Here is a 19,958-nt window from a genome sequence, read left to right on the forward strand (position 1 = left end):
CTTTTGACCTAGATACCTCACTTCTAGGAATCCATCCCAGAGAAAGGCTGATACAAGAGTACCAAGATATGTAAACAAAGATGTTCACTGCAGCTGTGTTTGTAACTAAAACACTGTAACCAATGCACCTGGTTTTCAATAGGAAATGGTTAACACCACCTATGATATGTCCTTTTGAATATGCAATACTATAAACAACCTCTAAAAATATGAAAAAAGCCCAAGATACAGGAAGTAAAAAAATTTAGACATTTTGTTTAAAAAAATAAAAGCAAAAACAGAAAAGTTATGTGTGACATATGGAAAAATACAAATACATTAACACCAAACTGTTATTAGTATTTCCCTAAACAGAGGATCATGGGGGATTTTCACTGTGTATACCATACATTTCTATATTGTCTAAATTTTACTTTACAATGAAACATGAGTTCTTTTTGCCATGGGGGGAGAACACTATAAATTTTTTAATGAAAAACCTATGAGCGGAAACTTGGGGCAGAGGCAAACTTAGAATCTTCAGGATCTTGTAAAAAATATACAGAGAGGCTTAGTTCCTCAAGAAGCCACCCCAGCTATATAAACCAAGTCTCAGAAAAGAATGTGTCACTGGGTGCAAAGTTTTAACAGACATAGATTTCAACTGCCTGGCTTCACCTGAACTACAAGTGAATCTTTGTTCCTTTATTTCCACCTCTTTATCACCAATCTTCAAACTATTCCTCCAGGCATCTCTTGGCCTAAGCACTTCCGGTTTAAAATGCAGGTTTTGATTTCTCCTGGCCTTGGACCTTGGCCTGACTTGCTGTTATATTCTTTTTGTCCCCCCCCCCCCCCCCCCCCCCCCCCCACTACCTGTGTGTCTTCGCTTTTTTTCTTCCCTAGGCTTTTGAAATAGCCTTTTTTATATTTTTCCCCCAATATAGCTTCTCCCTTTGGCACAATTAGATAGTAATACCCAAAGCCATAGTGACTACACACACAACCACAATTCTGTTTGTGAGGAAGAAGGGAGAGGTTTGTTAGAGATACTTACAGAGCTGTAATGAGGGGGGAAAGGACCAATAGGGAGGGTCCTGTCAAAATAAAAGCTAAAATACAGCACAATACTGAAACAAATAACGGGGAAAATAATGACTTTTAAGGTGAATTCTCACGAGTTTAGCGTCCAGGGCTGCACACAGAGCTACTCTATACCCTCATGGGACACTTTTCAAAAGCAGTCACTATCAGCTTTCCAAAGGGGAACCTCTGACTCCTTCTCTGCACTACAGACCATTTCGGGCTCTAAGAATAGATGAGCTGACAAGATAGTTGGAGGCAGAGAGTTTTTTGTCCAGAGTGTGCACCCAGCAAGGGAGAGTGGGAGCCATAATGATACCCAACTGTAAATAATGGCCAATCCTCCCAGGAGATAAGAAAAATTTTTTGGTAGAAGCTGAAGTGCTGATTTCCATCTCCATCAGCAAGGTCAGAGGCTCACAGGGCCAGTCACTCAGAAACTGACCAACATACAGACCACTGGAGAAATGACAGCATAACACAAAAGTACTTGCAGGCTTTAGGTCAACACACAAAAGCTCTGTCCATGCTGTAGCTCTCCTCAGTTCATGGAAGACTGGGTTTTCATGGCCTCCCAGAAGGAGAATCTATGAAGACAACACTAGATCTCTAGGCAACTGAGTCGCCACTATCAGCAGCGTGCCTGTCAGTGCTGACATCCATGGTCTCTTTGATCACCGGTTTCCAAACAGCACACACACAGTCTAAGAATGCATTTGAAACAGTCAAGAGTGCTCTTCCACAGACTGCATGAAGGCGCAATATATTTTTCAGAAAGTCATAGTTCTAAATATCTCTTTATTAGGTACCTTAGTTTGTTACTTAACAACAACAACAAAAACACAACCATCTTTTACTAAATGGCCACTCGGCTAGATACCGGTTTATAACCATATATACACAGATCTATCTATATATCTAGATCAGACCACAGTCCCAAAGCATTTACAATCTAACAGTACGGACCAAAGAACGCTGTTCTTCCATCTCTGCTATGGCTGACTCTGCACCCCACAGGTCTCACCTCAAATGTTATTTCCTCCCTCCCTACCCTTTCTTAAGTTGTTCTCTTCTTCCTGGTCATTTACCATCACATCACCCTTCACAGCGCTTACTACAACCCATAGTTATCTTGTGGATTTGTTTAGTTATTTATATACCTCTTCCTACTAGCTTCACAGATCATATGTCTTGTGTTCTCCACTGTATCCCCTGTGCCTTGCTCAATAAATATTTACTGAATGCCCAATTAAAGGAGATCTTAAATAAATAGATGTCTCACTATTTTACTCAAAAAAACAGAAAGCCAGTTAATCATTAAAGGACAGGTGGCGGGGAAGGTGGATCTGGGACTTTGTTTCAAAGAATCCAATTAAACATTTGAAATCTCTTCCCACTGGTCATGGCAGTCCTTAGTCATATGGTCACAGGCATATGTACCTTTGGGGTGTAAATATGTTACTGAATGTGTGGAGTCCCCAAGGAAAGTGGAACCACTGTGAACACTTCCCACAGACAACTCTAACATCCAAGAGTTGGACCTGCTGGCAAGAAACACCTCAAAATTGTTGTTACGGGTCAATATCTCTATGTTGAAGTCCAAACTCCAGTACCTCAGAATGTGACCTTTTTGGAGACAAGGTCTTTACAGTGGTAATCAAATTAAAAGTCATTATTAGGCTGGGCCCCAATCCAATATGTTGTTCTCATGAGGAGAGAAAAATTTGAAAACAGAGAGCGTTACATATGAAGGAAAGAGACATAAGGAGAAGAACTCCACCTATAAGCCAAGAAGCAGGATCTGGAACAGACCCTTCCTTCCCAGCTCTAAAAAGGAATCAACCCGTAGGACACCTTGATTTTGGACCTCCAGCCTCCAGAACCATGAGACAATACATTTCCGCTGTCTAAGCCCTAGCCAGCTAATACAGTTTTCTACAACCTTCTGAAATTTCTATTTTAAGTTATCTTGGCTCTTCCTTCAAGAATATTAAGATTTTTTTTCATCACAAAAATGTACATAGCCATTAGAAATCCATGAGGAAATAAACAGCATTGAGACAGAATTGACATACAAAACATAACTAGATTCCTATGCCATATCACACTATGAAACAAGTTCTAGATAGATTAAAGATCTAAATGTAAAAAACAAGCCTTAAGTTTTTGTAATTAATATGAGAAAATACCTTTATGACTTAGAGAATAGGACAAAGCAAAACACAAAAAACAAATCGTAAAAGAAATGATTAATAAATTTGACTTTACTGAAAGCACAGACCTCTGTTTAAAGACTCCATTGACAAAGGGAAAGTTTAACAGCATCAAGAACATGTTAAAATATGCTTACACACCAGTAAGAAAATAGTGAAGGATATAAACAGGCAATTCACGATAAACATAAAACAAAACGAAAGATGCCCAACCTCACTAGCAATTCATGAAATCAAAATTAAAACAATAAAAATTTTTAAAAAACAATAAAAATTCCATTTCAGATACATGAAACTGATTTTTTTTTAAGTAGGCTCTATACCCAATGTGGAGCCCAATGTGGGACTTGAACCCACAACCCTGAGATCAAGACCTGCCCTGAAAACAAGAATCAGGTGCCCAACTGAGAGACTGGTGCCTGGAGACTGATTTTTAAACCAACACCAATTATTGGTGAAGATGAAAACAGTCCCACATACTGGCTCTCACACACACTGCAGGTTAAGAATATAAATTTGTGCAACAGTTTTGGAGAGTAATTTGATAATATCTCACAGAGTTGAAGAGATCTTTACTCTTGGACCAAGCAATTCCACTCCTAGGTTTACCAGGAGTGTAATGTGCACAAGAAGAAAAAGTACAAGAATAGTCACTGCAGGAAAGTGTGTAGTAATGAAAAATTAGGAACACTTAAAGGTTTATCAATAAAAGAGAAAGTATACTATATTTGCACAAATAATAAACAGTGAAATGAATGAACTAGAACTATATTTATTAATATAAGTCAATCCCTAAAACATAACATTGAGCCAAAAGAATGAAGTATAGAATGATGTAAACATGATGCTGTAATTTATTAAATGTTTCAAACTTGGAAATAAATTGCTACTACACAATGTTAATGGATATAGTATATATAATAGAATATCTATGTTGACACATATGCACACACGTGTCTATGTAGTATAAACACATGAACAGGAAGAGTAGCTGGAAAAATGAAGAGGACTGACATGAAACCCTCAAATGTATCAATAATGTTTTATCTCCTAAAAAAATCTGAATATGACAAAATGTTAAGTTAGATTTATATTATTCTCTGCAGTTTCCTGTGTGCTTGAAGTATGTCATGGTTTGTAAATGGAAAATGCAAAAATCTACATAATTATCCAAAAATGATAACCCAGTACATAATAATCAGTCACTAAGACTATATATTTTTTTGGTCCTATAGTCTGAAACCCTGACCCCTACTAGAGAAAATGGGATTAGGATTAAGCATACGGCTCTGCTGTTGGTAGGATGAGGGAGGGAAGGAGGGTGGGGGGTAGAGGGTGGGGGAAAACTGTGGATATTTCATGTACAATACTGCAGGGAAGAAGTGTAAGAGCATTTCCCAGCCAGTTTCTACAAACTCTAGAGCTATGTATTTTGGGGAAAGAAATTTTAGAAGTCCCTAAGGAATTTTAACCTCCCACCCTCCCTTTTTAAGGAGAAATCATTTTTCCCATTCTTTCGTCAATAAGCGCTCATCTACCCTTAGTGTTTACAAGGATGTGTGAGCAATGTTTTACAAATCCAAACTGTGAAAATGCCTTCTTTTACTGAAATTTCTAACACTACTGAGACTCATTTTGAAAATATTTTATGTTGGGGTGGCTGGGTGGCTCAGTTAGTTAAGCATCTGATTTCAGCTCAGATCATGATCTTGCGGTTTACCAGTTCGAGCCCTGTGTCAGGCTCTATGCTGACAGCTTGGAGCCTGGAGCCTGCTTTGCATTCTCTCTCCCTCTCTCTCTGCCCTCCCCCACCCATGTTCTCGTTCTCTCTCTCTCTCTCAAAAATAAAATTAAAATATTAAAGTTTTAAAACAAAAAAAATCTTATGTCAACTTCTTCTGAAGGCTGAAAAGGCTAAATATAAAGCTTGTTATTACTGACAGTATATGAACAAGACTATTTCTACACTGTTCAAATAACTGTTCTGGCTTGCTGCTGTACATGCAAACTGTAAGACGTTTCTACAGTGCCTCAAGTACGGTATTAGCTGCAGCAGGGTAAATTAGTGAATGCTCACTGCAGGACTCTTTAACACCAATCAGAACTCTATTATCTTTACTACTGTTGGGGAGAAAAACCATCTAGGGGCTCTGGAGGATTCTGTTATAATCCCAGTGAAAAGTACTGTATTATGTATTTATCAAAAAGATTCTCAGTGTACCTGGGTGGCTCAGTTGGTTAAGCATCTGAGTCTTCCTCTTGGTTCAGGTCATGATCTCACAGTTCCTAAGTTGGAGCCCCGTGCTGGGCTCTGTGCTGACAGCACAGAGCCTGCTTGGGATTCTGTCTCTCCTTCTCTCTGCTCTTTCCCTGCTTGCTCACTTGCGAGTGGGCTTGCTCGCGCACGCTCTCTCTCAAAATAAATAAACTTAAAAAAAAAAAAGGGATTTTCAAAAAACCTCTACTTTGAAGTTTTATGTAGCATGACCTATGTTTCACTTCTCTTTCTGAAAGCAAGGCCCATTATATCCTTTCCACTTAAAAAAAAAAGTTTATTCATTTTTGAGAAGGGAGAGGGGCAGCGGGGGCAGGGAATCCAATGCAGGCTCCATGCAGAGAGCCTGGTGCAAGGCATAAACTCATGAACTGCAAGATCATGACCTGAGCTGAAGTCAGACACGCAACTGACCGAACCGCCCAGGTGCCCTCCATTTTTTTTTTTTAAAGGGCTCCATATCCATGGTGCTTGAACTCACGACCCTGCTGAGCTGAGATCAAGAGTTGGACACTTACCTGACTGAGCCACCCAGGCGCCCCATCTTTACACGTTTGAGGTTGGAGAAGTGTCTAACATGTCCTATTAAACCCCATTTTCAATGCCATCATGGTGTTACTTTCTAACTCAGAAGTGAATTACACTTTCTCCAAACATGTCAGCCTGAGTTTCACAAAAATGAGTCTCATAGAATTTTAGAAGCTAGAAGATAATTTAGAGGGCATTTTGTCCAAATGAACAAATAAGCTGAATAAACGTATCCCCAGGGTAAATGAAGCAGTGTCTAGGGGATACAAGATGCCATAGAACAAAGCTGACTCAGTTTCTAGAAGGATCGCTTTTACTCAAATATTTTTGAATAGAGATTCAACTGCGAGACAAAACAGTCTCAAGCACTAATACATGCTGGGGACACGAGATTCTTCTGCTCTCAGATTAAAGAATCAATGTTTGACTAGATACAGAAACCCCATCTACAAGAAGACATGGTAATTATAAATCACGCTACCATTTGTTGAGCACTTATACTATTCTGTGGTTAGAGCTTTACATATACTACCTCATTTACTCCTCCTAACACTATGAGGTAATAGCGATAATATAACTGTTTCCACTTTACAAAGAAGGAAACTAAATGTTTAAGAAAGTGAAAAAACTTTCGCATGTTTCCCCCAACTAGTAAATAGCAGAGTTGGTCTTTGGTCACAGGTCTGTCTGACTCTAAAACCTGTGACCTTAATTGCTGCCTTAGAAATCTGAAACTAACACTCAGGAACCCTAACAAATGTTGAATTAGAAAAGCCTTAAACAAGCCATGTGTTTTTCTGTCCCTCAAATTTTTCCAGCTATAAAACTAGAACAATACTTATCCCTTCCTTCATGATAATGAGAATCCAGCAGCTCATGGGATACATATGCTCATAGCATTCTATTTTAGTGCTGAAAAGAACTTCAGTCACATAAAATCTTGTACATGAATGTTTATGGTAACCTTATTCATAACAGCCAAAGAGACCACCTAAATGTCCATCAACTAGTGAATAAACAAAATGTTACATCCATATTATGGAATATACTCAGCCATAAAAGTAAAGTACTGATATATGCTACAATGTAGATGAACCTTGCAACATCACCCTAAGAGAACAATGTCAGCTACGAAGAATCACGTGTGTATGATTTCATTTATATGAAATGTCCAGAATAGGCAAATCCATAGAAACAGAAAGTAGATAAATGGTTACCAGGAGTCAGGGCATGGGGTGGGGATGAGGGTAGTTAGGAGGAATGGAAAGTGACTACTAATGGGTACAGAATTTCTTTTCTTGGGGGGAGGTGAAATATTATATAATTAGTGGTGACAGGGTCTCCTGGGCAGCTCAGTAGGTTAAATGTCCAACTTTGGCTTAGGTCATGATCTTGCAGTTCATGGGTTCAAGCCCCCATTGGGCTCTGTGGTAACAGCTCAGAGCCTGGAGCCTGCTTCTATCTGTGTGTGCGTCCCTTTCTCTGCCCCTCCCCTGCTCATGCCCTCTCTCTCTTTCAAAAATAAATAAACATTAAAAAAAACTACTGGTGACAGTTCCACAACCTTGTGAATATACTAAAACTCAGTGAATTTTATACCTTTAAAAAGTAAATGTTATAGTATATGAATTAATCTCAATAGAGCTGTTACTAAAAGAAAGAAAGAAAAAAAAAAGAAAAGAAAAGGAAAGAAAGAAAGAAAGAAAAGAAAAGAAAAGAAAAGAAAAGAAAAGAAAAGAAAAGAAAAGAAAAGAAAAGAAGAATACCTGGGTGGCTTAGTGGGTTAAATGTCCAACTCTTGATTTCAGCTCAGGTCATGATCTCATAGCTTGTGAGTTCAAGCCCTGTGCCAGACTCTGCACTGACAGTTATAGAGCCTGCTTGGGATTCTCTCTCTTCCTCTCTCTTGGCCCCTCCCTTGTTTGAACTCTCTCTCAAAATAAATAAACTTTAAAAAATAAATAATTAAAAAAAAAAAGAACAACATCGGAGGCTGTAGCAGCAAAAGAAATATACTTAAAAATACTTCCGAGGTGCCCGGCTGGCTCAGTCGGAACCTGCAGCTCCTGGTCTGGAGGTGTGAGTTTGAGCCCCACGCAGAGTATAGACATTACAAAATAAATAAATAAACAAACTAAAAAAATACTTTGGACAAAAGCGTCACAGAAATACTGTACTAAGTGTTCAATGTTACACATTTCATGCTTATAAAGACACGTCATATACACTGTAAGAAAAGCGAGGCCTTCTGCTGTCTCTGCTGGTTGTTACCTTGTCCCACAAGAGTCTTAATTCACTTCAAAGTACTCAACTCCTTCAGTTTCTGAATGCTCAGTTAATGAAATAATAAAATACAATCTAAACTGGCTGCTGATAGAAACCCCAGGGGCTTGTCCTGCTTAAAAAGAGAAAAGGGGGGAAAAAAAAGCCACAAAACTCACCAAGGACCTACATTCAAGGCCAGAGAGGATAAGAAGAATCTAGATCTAGTGGAAATGTTATCCTCCTATATCCTTTTGAAAACAGCTTATCAGGATTTTCTACAGAGAAACTAGGCAAAGGAATTCCAAGTATAAAGATACTGCTTTATTAAAACAACTATTAACATTGAAATCCTTACCTTCATATACTGCAGCATTACATAGACACATTATCTTATTTCTGTTTCAATAGGACTTGCATACAGTATGGATTTTTATCCCCATTTTAAAGGTTAGAAAAGCGAGGCACAAACAAGGTCAACCAGTCAATGAAAAGCAGGGTCAAGATTCAGCATGCATCTAAATTCCAAGCTCTCTGCTCTTTTGCTATGTCATGTTTGATATTTGCTTTCTCCCTTCATCTCTCTTGGCTACCTATCTTTCACCAGATCAGAAACCAGAACTGAGTCTGTTTCTGCTCGTTATTTTATAACATAAACTTACTCCCAAAAGATAATTTCCCCTTTAATATTTTTGGTTTGCTGCATTCCTCTCATAAGTTTCCATAAGAAACACTTGCTCAGAATAAGTATTAATGTTTATTTATTTTCTTTTGGAGGGAGGCAGAGAGGGAGAGAGAGAATACCAAGCAGGCTCCCCACTGTCAGCACAGAGCCTGATGCAGGGCTCCATCTCACAAACCCACTCAAAATAAGTGTTAAATAAATGTTGAATATATAAATCAATCTGGCTAGGCCTGTCCAGTGAACTTATTAATCTTTCATGAATAATGAATGAACACTCAAAACCTAAAAAATCTTACAGGGATAGAAACTCCCTTCCCATTTGTTGCAAAAGGTTTTAGAAAGGAGTTAGAAATGCTGTTACTGGACTGGCCTTGAAAGGACTTCCTGAACAACTGTCCAACTCTTTCTTTCCAGTCAATCAAATGGTGATTTAATCCCCTAGATGGGAAGGCAAGACCTTTAGTTCTGCTTGTCACGTGGATTCTTACCTGCCACACGTCACTAATTGCTGCAACTAGCTATTTTCTAAGTTATTAGGGATTCTTACCTTCCACACATGTCACTATCTCCTGCAACTAGCTATTTTCTAAATTATTAGGCATCTCTTTTTCCCCTTCCTTCTGCCTTCCCTGTCTCCCCTCTCCTTCCTCCTCCTTCCATTCTCTCCTCTACCTCTCCTTGTCCTTTTCCCTAGTGGTAGCATTTACCTCACACTTCCTAGTGAGGCATGAAGGTTTTGACCTGTTTCAGAGTATCCATGGGAACCAACTATGACAAACTAAATGACTTCATACGTTGTTACCCATCGAATTAGAGGAAATGCCAAGAATTCTCCATGTGCTGCTCTAGCTAAGCCTTTTCCAATGACTAAAGCATGGCCTACAGAATGAGATCAGACTAGAAGTTCTTTTTTCCTCTGATAACTAAAGAGTTAATAGTTTGATTTTCAACTCATAAGAAGGAATGAGGTACCATAGTAAATCCCACTCAATTTTGAAAAGTAGGTGGATTTAGAGACCAGGGCATTAATAACATTCCTGCATTTGCTAAAAAGGTATGTTCTGTATATAAATAAGATTTGTACCTATTCAGCCCTCCCTCTTTGCATGATTTCAGTCTTGACCCTGGTTATTTAATACTTCCATAATACGATACTATAAAGGCACAAGAATTTTTTACTTAATAGGATATAAAAGAACAAATTTTAAATAAACATATACTTCCTTTCGTATTTAAATAATATGAAGAAATGTACATTCACAAATGTAACATCACTGAAAATCATTTGCTCTAATTTCCCCAAACTTTTCAGTTTAAAGATGGTTCCACTTAATATCTGAACTAAATTCATTAGCATAATTTTATCCATAACAGACTTTCTCTAGGCAAAGGAATCGCAGACTTTTAGAGCTATATCGAATATCACAAATCGTTAGGCACAACTCTTTCATCTTAAAAACGAAAAATCTCCCAAGTTAAGTGATTGTCAAAGTCTCATAGCTGATTAATGACAGGTAAGTGTTTTGGCTCCTGACTCCCAGTTCACACAGCTAACGTTCTCATAGGTGAAAATTATTCAACTTGTTGATATCAACACCAAAGGCAACAAAAACTACTCTTACCATATGTATTACTGACATCATACAGTAGCTCTGGTTTCAACTTTCAGTATTTTATATCATGAATTCTTAACTTGTGGCTTACCCTGCTGAGTTGATCCAATAACCTCTGGTTCTGTTCTGATAACTCCTGGACAGCCCGTGTTTTTTCTCGATCTGCTTCCCGGAGATGAACCTGCTGCCTCTCCAACTCATCCTGAAGTTGTTTCACATCACTCTCCAGCTCTGACACGCGCCCTTCCCATTCCCCTTCTCGGTTCTCAAATCGTCTTCTTAGTTCGTGTTTCTCTTGTTCTAAGTGCTGGGTGAGACGTGAAGAGGATTTAAAAACTGTTAAAAATTCACAGCCTTTGCTTTTTTTTCCCCCTTTTCACACTCTCCTAACTTTTCTTCTTCCCAATGAGCACAACAAAACACTCTGCTGCATGGAAAAAGTTGCCTATTTCACAGCTACAAAAACACTCCCTCCTTACAGAAACGGGGAAGGAGCTGGTTTCACAAAGAGAATGCCATTCTTATTAAAAATGCTTAGGGGCACCTGGGTGGCTCAGTCAGTTAAGCCTCCGACTTCAGCTCAGGTCAGATCTCATGTTCGCGGGTTCGAGCCCCATGTTGGGCTCTGTGCAGACAGCTAGCTCAGAGCTCAGAGCCTGGAGCCTGCTTCCGGTTCTGTGTCTCCTTCTCTCTCTGCCTCTGCCCCTCCCCCTCTCATGCTCTGTCTCTCTCTGTATCAAAAATAAAGTAAAACATTAAAAAAATTTTTTTAAACACTTACTATTACTGTGTTTATTCTTGTTCTTGGGCATGGGACTGTGGACTTAGGAATTCACTCAAAACTCAGCAAGTCATCTAATTAACTGGTAAATTATATATTTAAACAACTTAACACAAGTCCTTAAGAAGGCTTCTTTTGGAATCAGCTGTTATGCCTGGAATAATACCAGGCACTTAGAATGAAAGAATTTTCAGAGGTGGAAAGAACTTCAGAGATCCTTCAGATTAACCATCTTTTCTTACAAATGAGGTAACATACGATAAGAGGGCAGGTAACGAGCTCAAGGTCAAACTAGTAAATGGCAGAGCTGAGGTGTGTGTGTAAGTTATCTGACTCTGTTTAGTGCTCTAAATCACAATTCAATAAATATTTGTTGTGATATATTTGGATATCAAGCAAGTTCAGCTTCATGTCTACTTTAAATCATGGTTTATTAGCTTTGCACATTTATTTCTGATCCATTCATTTATTCTTGAGGAGTAACTGCTATGGGTCAGCCACTATGCTGGAGACACAATGAAAAGTAAAACAGACCTGGTCCTTGCCTTTATGGAACTTTCATTCTAGTGGGAGAGACCGATAAAAGTAATAAGTTGTGGGGTGCATGGGTGGCTCAGCTGGTTAAGCGTCCAACTCTTGATTTCTGCTCGGGTCGTCATCTCACTGTTCGTAAGTCTGAGCCCCAAATCAGGCTCCACGCTCATAGCACGAAGCCTGTCTGGGTCTCTTTCCCTCTCTCTCTGTTCTCCCTCACTTGTGCGTGCGCTCTCTCGCTCGCTTTTGCTCTCTCGCTTGCTCTCTTCTCTTTCCCTCTCTGTTCCTCCCTCACTTGTGCTCTCTCTCTCTCTCTCAAAATAAATAAACTTTAAAAAGTTGTGTGTGACAAATGGCATATAGTCAAAGTACAGATGGCTTGAAGCAGCAGCTCAATAAAAAAGGATTCTTCTGAAGGAAATAAGAATACCTTTTTTTTTTCAAGTTTTATTTATTTAAGTAATATCTACACCCAATGTAGGGCTTGAACTCATGACCCTGGATCAAGAGTCGCATCCTTTTCCACCTGAGCCAGCCAGGTGCCCCTCTTTTTGTTTCTGTGAGATAAGGACACACCTCTCTTAACAGAGGCAAGTATGTTCTACTTAAAAAGCATATTATGTACAAAAAAGCAAAGGCTATACCCCGAGGAGTATATTAAAAGGAAGTTAAAGCAATGGTCAATTGAGGTGGGGCTCTCAGAAAAGCTCTGATATCATTGTTGAAAATATACCCACCTGGACTCCAATCCCAAAGATGTGACTAGTTAAGAATAGGATGAAGCCTAGGCATGCATCTCTCTACCCATCTACCCATCTGTCTTGGCTCTACAGGAAATTCTGATGCACTGAAGGTTGATATCAAGCACTGAGGCTGCTTCAACAAGCTAAGAGGAGCAGATGAATCTTCTCCAGAATACTCTCTCATCACTTCTACTTGGGAAGTTACCCTCTTATTCTATCCAAATTCACACTTTTAAAATATTTTTTGGAGTAATTCTTTTGGGGAGCATTAAGGGCCAGTATATAGTTACACAGGAAAATGAAAATCAGTCACATTATTTTACATCTAAGATATGCCTAAAAAAGAGACTAGCTCATTTCATCTTGACATCTTATCCCCCCTTTTTTTTTTTTTGCTCCGTGTTACTTGTTAATGTTTCTGAAAGTCAAATTTAGCCCTAAAAGATGAAAACTTATCATGACAGAGCAATCAAAATAACGTGCCAAAGGATAAAATCAGTAATCCAAAATGAAAAATCTGATCACATTAGCAAAGGCAGTTTTTACTGAAAGAAATGTATGCACCCCACCCCCCAGGTTGATCACTCTGGGAAATAACTCACTCAGATATAGTCACTCTAGTATATTTGCTGAAAAGGTCACATTATAGTTATACTTCATAGAACCTTGGCTTGGAGCATGCATGGCAAGGAAGGAGGAGAGAGAGGGGCTTCTACTCCTCAGCCTCAGAACTTTCTGCTCTGTGCTTCTCTCATATTGCAAACTCCAAAAATGAGAATGTTTTAGTCACTGCAGAGACTTCAGAAAGATGAAATGCAGAAACAAATGCTAATTGCAATCCTAAAATTGTGATACTTGGTTTTATTCAGTTTTTCCAAAATGAAAAAGATTGAGCAGAAGGCAACAGCAAGAACTCAGTAATCACAGTGTAACTGAGAGGCCAGATAAATTAGGCTTGTGTTCTAAAAGAACAGAGAGACTTAAAAATATTCAGCAAACAGCTGTTAGTGAACAGCCCAACTAAGCAACTAAAACAATCCAATCCACTTGGAGTTGGGGGAGGGGTGGGGACAGGTGGTACTGATCAGTCTATTCTGTTCTTATATTTCTTTGGTCATGTCACAAACTTCCTAATTCAGGTTTCCGAACACTGAAAAAAGTGTCAAGACTTTCCTATTAATGAACAGAAAGAATTTAGCCTTTTGTCTAATAAGAGAGAAGAAAGATTTCCTAGGATTGTATTTTCACTGTATTAAATTAACCAGTAAACTCTAGGCAGCATATTAGGAAGTACGGGGATCAGGGATTAAATGTTATTTATGTTATATGTCATTTTACATGTGTTATTCTATGTCCTATGTTATTTTAAAGTTAATATCTACACCTGAAATTAATAATGTCAATTATACCTCAATAAACAGAAGAAACGTTAACATCAAAACTGTCAAGGTCATCAAAAACAAGGAAAGTCTAAAAAAGTGCCACAGCAGGGGCACCTGCATGGTTCAGTCAGTTAAGCATCTGACTCTTGATTTCAGCTCAGGTCATAATCTCATGGTTTGTGAGATCAAGCCCGTATCAGGCTCTGAGCTTGACAGTGTGGAACCTACTTAGGATTTTTCTCTGCTCTTCCTCTCTCTCTCTCTCTCTCTGCCCCTCCCTTGAGCTCGAGCACACGCTCTCACTCTCACTCAAAATAAACATTTTTTTAAAAAGTGCCACAGCGAAGAGGAGACTAAGAACATAGGAAAACTGGGGGCACCTGAGTGGCTCAGTTGGTTAAGCAGCCATCTCTGGCCCGGGTCATGATCTCATGCCTCCTGAGTTCAAGCCCCACATCAGGCTCTGCTGACAGCTCAGAGCCTGAAGCTGGCTTTGGATTCTGTGTCTCCTTCTCTCTCTGCCCCTGCTCATGCTCTATCTCTGCCTCTCAAAAATGAATAAACGTTAAGAAAAAAAATTTTTTAAAAAGGAAGATATGAAAACTGAATGTAATATATCCAGGATGCAATCTTGGAACAGAAAAACACAGTACTATAGGCTAAGGAAATCTGAATAAAAGAAGGAATTTAGCGAACAGAGCGTCAGTGGGTTTTTAATCATGGCAAGTATACCATGGTAATGTTAGTAACAGAGGAAACTGAGTGCAGGACATATGCAAACTTTCTGTACCATCTTTCCATTTTTTCAGTAAATGTGAAATCATTCTTAAAAAAAAGATTTAAAACTCTGAAAAAATAAAAGTTAACATCATTAGCCAACCTAAAATTGGTTGTTACTGGAAATGGATTTCTGCCAAGAACTAAAAAAGCAACACCATTCTCATAAATCCAGGATATGTTTCATGAAAAATACAAAGAAAAAGTACAATTTGTTTTTTAAGTGGACTAAACACTGTACGCAAATAAAGAGCTCTGGATTTGCCTCCCCCAAATCTACTTGTGACTCTCATTAGGTGATCACTTTCATTTTATTTGTTTTGCCCTTAAAAAAAAAATAGTACTAGAATTCTAAGAATTGGCCTGCAGAAGGAAGAAGAAAATGTAGTTGAGGTGAAACACTGCCTCTGCACGCAGTAAGAGATAACCACTCTCAGCCAGAATAGGAAAAAAAGGGGATCTTGCATGTTAAAAACAATATTTTTAGAAACTAAAATTTCTGAAGAAAAAAGTATGTAAGTCCAACTTACTGTCTTAGATCACATTCCGGGAAAAAAATCTAAGGACCTGGCTGGATAGAAGATTTAAAAGCAAAAGGTCTCATTTGTAGGTGCAGAAGATACAAATTTTAAAAAGTAACTTTAGGGGCACCTGGCAGGCTCTGTTGGTGAAGTGTGTGACTCTTGGGCTCAGGGTTGTGAATTTGAGCCTCATGTTGGATGTACAGATTACTTAAAAAATAAAATCTTGGGTCACCTGAGTGGCTCAGTCAGTTGTGTTCAACTCTTGGTTTCCAGCTCAGGTCATCTCTCACAGTTTGTGAGTTCAAGCTCTGCCTCAGGCTCTGTGCTGACGATGTGAAGCCTGCTTGAGATTCTCATTGTCTCTCATTCTCTCTCCCTCCCTCCCTGACTAGTGCTGTCTCTCTCTCAAATGTCCATCACCTGATGAGTGGAACAAAAAGATGTGTTATATATACACAATGGAGTACTACATGGCAATGAGAAAGAATGAAATCTGGCCATTTGTATCAAGGTGGATGGACCTTGAGGGTGTCATGCTAAGCGAAATAAGTCAGGCAGAGAAGGACAGATACCATACGTTTGCACTCATAGGTCTAACAGGAAAACAGGAGAAACCTAATGGAGGACCAGGGGGAGGGGAAGAGGGAAAGAGAGTTGGGGAGAGAGAGGGACGAAAAACTTGAGAGACTACTGAAAACTGAAAATGAACTGAGGGTTGAAGGGGGAGGGGGAGGGGGGGAAAGAGGTGGTGGTGATGGAGGAGGGCACTTGTGGGGAAGAGCACTGGGTGTTATATGGAAGCCAATGTGACAATAAACTATTTAAAAAAGATTCAATTAAAAAACAAAAACTAAATTAATTTTTAAAAAATCTTTAAAAAATAAAATCTTAAAAAAACAACTTTAGAACTTTACGCATATGAAAATATAATTCAGTGAATGAATAAAATACAATATAGTCAATTTAAGAGTGGAGAAAAAATGACCACCATCTTTCAGTCTTTTAAGTTAAACCGAATCTTCATTTTAACCCTAAGAGATACAAAGCCAAAAAAATTCTATGCTAATCTTTAAGCCCTCAAAGACTTTAAAGAGTGTGCCCTTAATAAAAGAGCAGTGTAAGATCAAGTACTTTATGTTTTAAATGACAAAACAAAATCCTAGGTTTGGCACACAGAATACCTTTGGGAAGGTATTCAACATTAACTAACGGATAGGTAGAAAAAAATCTTGACAAGAACTTATTGGTCCTGAAGTTATAAAGGTGCCAATTTTGAAGTAGTAAGGGAACAGAGGGGACCAAACCAAGACCAGTCTCACTATTTAACAGTGAAACTCGAGTGTTCATCTTTGAAACCAACCTGTGAAAAATGTGTTTGACTCCACTGACAGTTTGTGGAAAATTACAAATGCTTTTTTAAAATGTTTATTAATTGTTGAGAAACAGAGACAGAGTGGGGTAGGGGCAGAGAGAGAGGGGAGACACAGACTCTGAAGCAGGCTGCAGGCTCTGAGCTGTCAGCACAGAGCCCCACGCGGGGCTCGATCCTACGAACCGTGAGATCATGACCTGAGCTGGAGTCGGATGCTCAACTGACTGAGCCACCCAGGCGCCCCTACAGATGCTTTTTAAAGTAACGGTTAGTTTGCTACTCTTAAATATTTATTTTTTTATTTTTTTAATGTTTTTTATTTATTTTTGAGAGACAGAGAGAGTGCAAGCAGGGGAGGGTCAGAGAGAGAGGGAGACACAGAATCTGAAGCAGGCTCCAGGCTCTGAGCTGTTAGCACAGAGCCTGACTCGGGGCTTGAACCCACGAACGGTGAGATCATGACCTGAGCCAAAGCCGGACGCTTAACCGACTGAGCCACCCAGGCGCCCCTTAAATGTTTAATGTAATTGGAAATATAGCATGGCAGTGTTAAACTTTATGAAGTATTCTGTCCCTAAGCAGATATTCTAAAATCTAGGCTGCTTAAAGAATATACTCAGCTGGGACACCTGGGTGGCTCAGTCACTGAGCACCTGACTCCAGACCTTGGCTCAGGTCGTGCTCTCATAGTTCGTGAGTTTGGGCTCTACAATGGGCTCTGCGCTGAGAACTCAGAGACTGCTTGGGATTCTCTCCCCCTCTCTCTGCCCCTCCCCGACTCATGCTCCCTCACCCGCTCTCTCAAAATAAGCTTTAAAAAAATGTTAAATATATGCTGTGAGGAACATTCACTTGCAGGTATCAAATGAAATCGTCCTCTGTTAATTAGGTTCGTCTCTCTCACAGTAACAAGAATTGAAAGAATTAACAAGGAACTAATGACAATGTTTTTGAGATCTTTTTAAACGTGCTTTTTTAAAAACACTAAAAATGGTTAATGATAATCTTCCTTGAAATATACCTTGAAAATATACCTTGAAAAAACAGTATAACTGAACCTTCCAATACTCATGTTCAGTGACGATCAATATATTTGGCTTTTTAAACAAAGTTTAAAAATGTAAGTATACAGAACATAAAATTTACCACCTTAACCATTTTTAAGTGTACAGTTGAGTAGTGTTAAGTATATTCACACTGTTGTGCAACGAACCTCCAGAAATCAAAATATACACTAGAGTTCATACAGTGACCTGTAGAGGAATGATGATTTTATAAACTAATTTAAGAGCTTTAAGTTATTTTATTACTGTCTATTTGGTCAACAGGAAAAAGTCAAAGATAATTTATTCTTTCACAATAGAACTCTCCTTGTTACAGAATTAAATCTTTTTCCTTTATTGAAGGAATGTATAAAGGCTCCACACGGAACCCAGGATGTGTGTAAGTGCACTCAGGATTACTCCGAAATCCATCACTAATCAAACTGACTGATATGATGTTCCTTTCAAGTTAGCGATTTCTTCAATCAACTCCCTCACTGAAGGAATTTCAAATCAAAGTATAAATCTCTGCAGTAGTACTTCTATATAGAGTCATGTAACTGAATCCCGTTTTTTTTTTTTAAACTCTTTTATTTCTAGACCTCTACTTCAAGTGAAAATTAAACAATTCAATTCATTGGGTTGCTCTTTGGCAGTCTACCTATAGGTTTCACAAACCACTTTTCAGAGAGATATCTCAGGAGTTCATCGACTGGCAGACCTAGTTAACAGGCCAACTGAACTACCAGGCACTCAACTGGTTTCCTTTTTTCTCCCTGATTTACTTTTGATCCGTCGCTAGACTACAAACACATACTTAAATCTTATTATAGAAAAGTTTCTGGATTTACATTCTGACTGTTCACCAGCAGCAGTGATATGGAAGCAGACTAGGGTCAATTTCAGACCTTATTCAGGACTGTACTATTCTCTTGTAACTAAAAATAAAAAGAACTGGCTGCAACCAAACTGGATAACAATAAATAGTAAATGCACAAACAGAAAAAAAAAATAAGCTCCTCTCCACTGCCACAGATGCCCCCCAACCCCCTTTTCAAAAAAAAAATCTCTCTAATTTTTACAAAGGCTGGCATTCCATACCACTTAAAGGCCCTTTCCCAGTAAAGGGCAAAAAAAAGAAACGGCATAGCTCCAAAAGACTTTGGTCCAGAAAAGTGGCAGAAATCTTACATACTTTTAAGAGGTATTTGTAATAGTTAAAGCAATATGGTTCTCATAGATTGCATTTGGCCACCGTATTGCATGCATGAGGCCCAGAACACACACAAAAAAGCATACTGTTTAAATATAAAATACACATAAATGCCGAGGTCCAAATTAAATCCACTACCAACAGTCACATGCTGAGCCCAGGCTTGCCTGATTTCTGCAATGGAACCACATTTCCTAATCCCTGAATATGTGAAGGCTATATAAAGCTCCTTGAGGGGCACTTGTTCCCCACAACTCTGAGCTGCCGGGAAGTTAAGACAAGGGCATCTGGAGGCCTTGACGCCAAAACTGGAAGGCTTTAAGGCTAACACCCTGATTAGAGATTAACTACTCCGCAAACCTGGAGCATATTTTAAATGCTTCCCCACTTTCTCATTTCTCTGTGTGCAGACATCACCTTGGCACAGTATAAATTAGTCATACTGTAAGCTCTATTTTAGATGCTGTGTACAGTACATATATAGAATGGCCCACAGCGGGGCTGGGGCGGCGTGTGGACCCATTTGCTGAAGTCAGGTGGATTCAATGTTGCCCAGGTCGGATAATTCGGAACCCTCCACCTCACCCCTCCCTCCAGGTGGTTTTCTGTTAAGGCAGGGCGAGTACGGAAGGAGTAGGGTGGGTGGTTCCCGAAGCTGAAGCTGCCTAGGGCCAGCGGGCTCCCCCTACTTCCCACCCATCCCACGAGGGACGTCCTCACCTCCAGCTTGTCTGTCAGCTCCTTGTGCATCTGCTCGTACTGCCGGCTCATGTCCTGGTTCCTCTCGAGCAGCGCCTTGCCCAGCCGGGCCGCCAACACCAGATCCTTCTCCTTCTGCCGGATCACCGACAGCAGTTCGGGATCCTGGGCGGGCGGCGGCTGCAGTCCGGACCCCTCGGCCGGAGGCGCGGCCTCGGCCTGAGAATGCTCCCCGGGGTCGGACGGCCGTTC

At 39.5% G+C, this 19,958-nt stretch overlaps 1 protein-coding gene across 1 annotated transcript in view; it reads right to left on the reverse strand.

Annotated features, from left to right (window-relative positions):
* Positions 1-19,958, reverse strand: part of BICDL1 (BICD family like cargo adaptor 1) — a 106,110-nt gene that overhangs the window by 81,404 nt on the left and 4,748 nt on the right. Inside the window, exons 3-4 of the mRNA XM_029921617.1 lie at positions 19,728-19,958; positions 10,730-10,945 (exon numbers count right to left, since the gene is read on the reverse strand). Of these exons, the coding sequence (XP_029777477.1) occupies positions 10,730-10,945; positions 19,728-19,958 (447 nt within the window). The remainder of the gene's footprint in view (positions 1-10,729; positions 10,946-19,727) is intronic.

The sequence above is a fragment of the Suricata suricatta genome, chromosome 14 (assembly GCF_006229205.1).
Source record: "Suricata suricatta isolate VVHF042 chromosome 14, meerkat_22Aug2017_6uvM2_HiC, whole genome shotgun sequence".
Classification (NCBI taxonomy): domain Eukaryota; kingdom Metazoa; phylum Chordata; class Mammalia; order Carnivora; family Herpestidae; genus Suricata; species Suricata suricatta.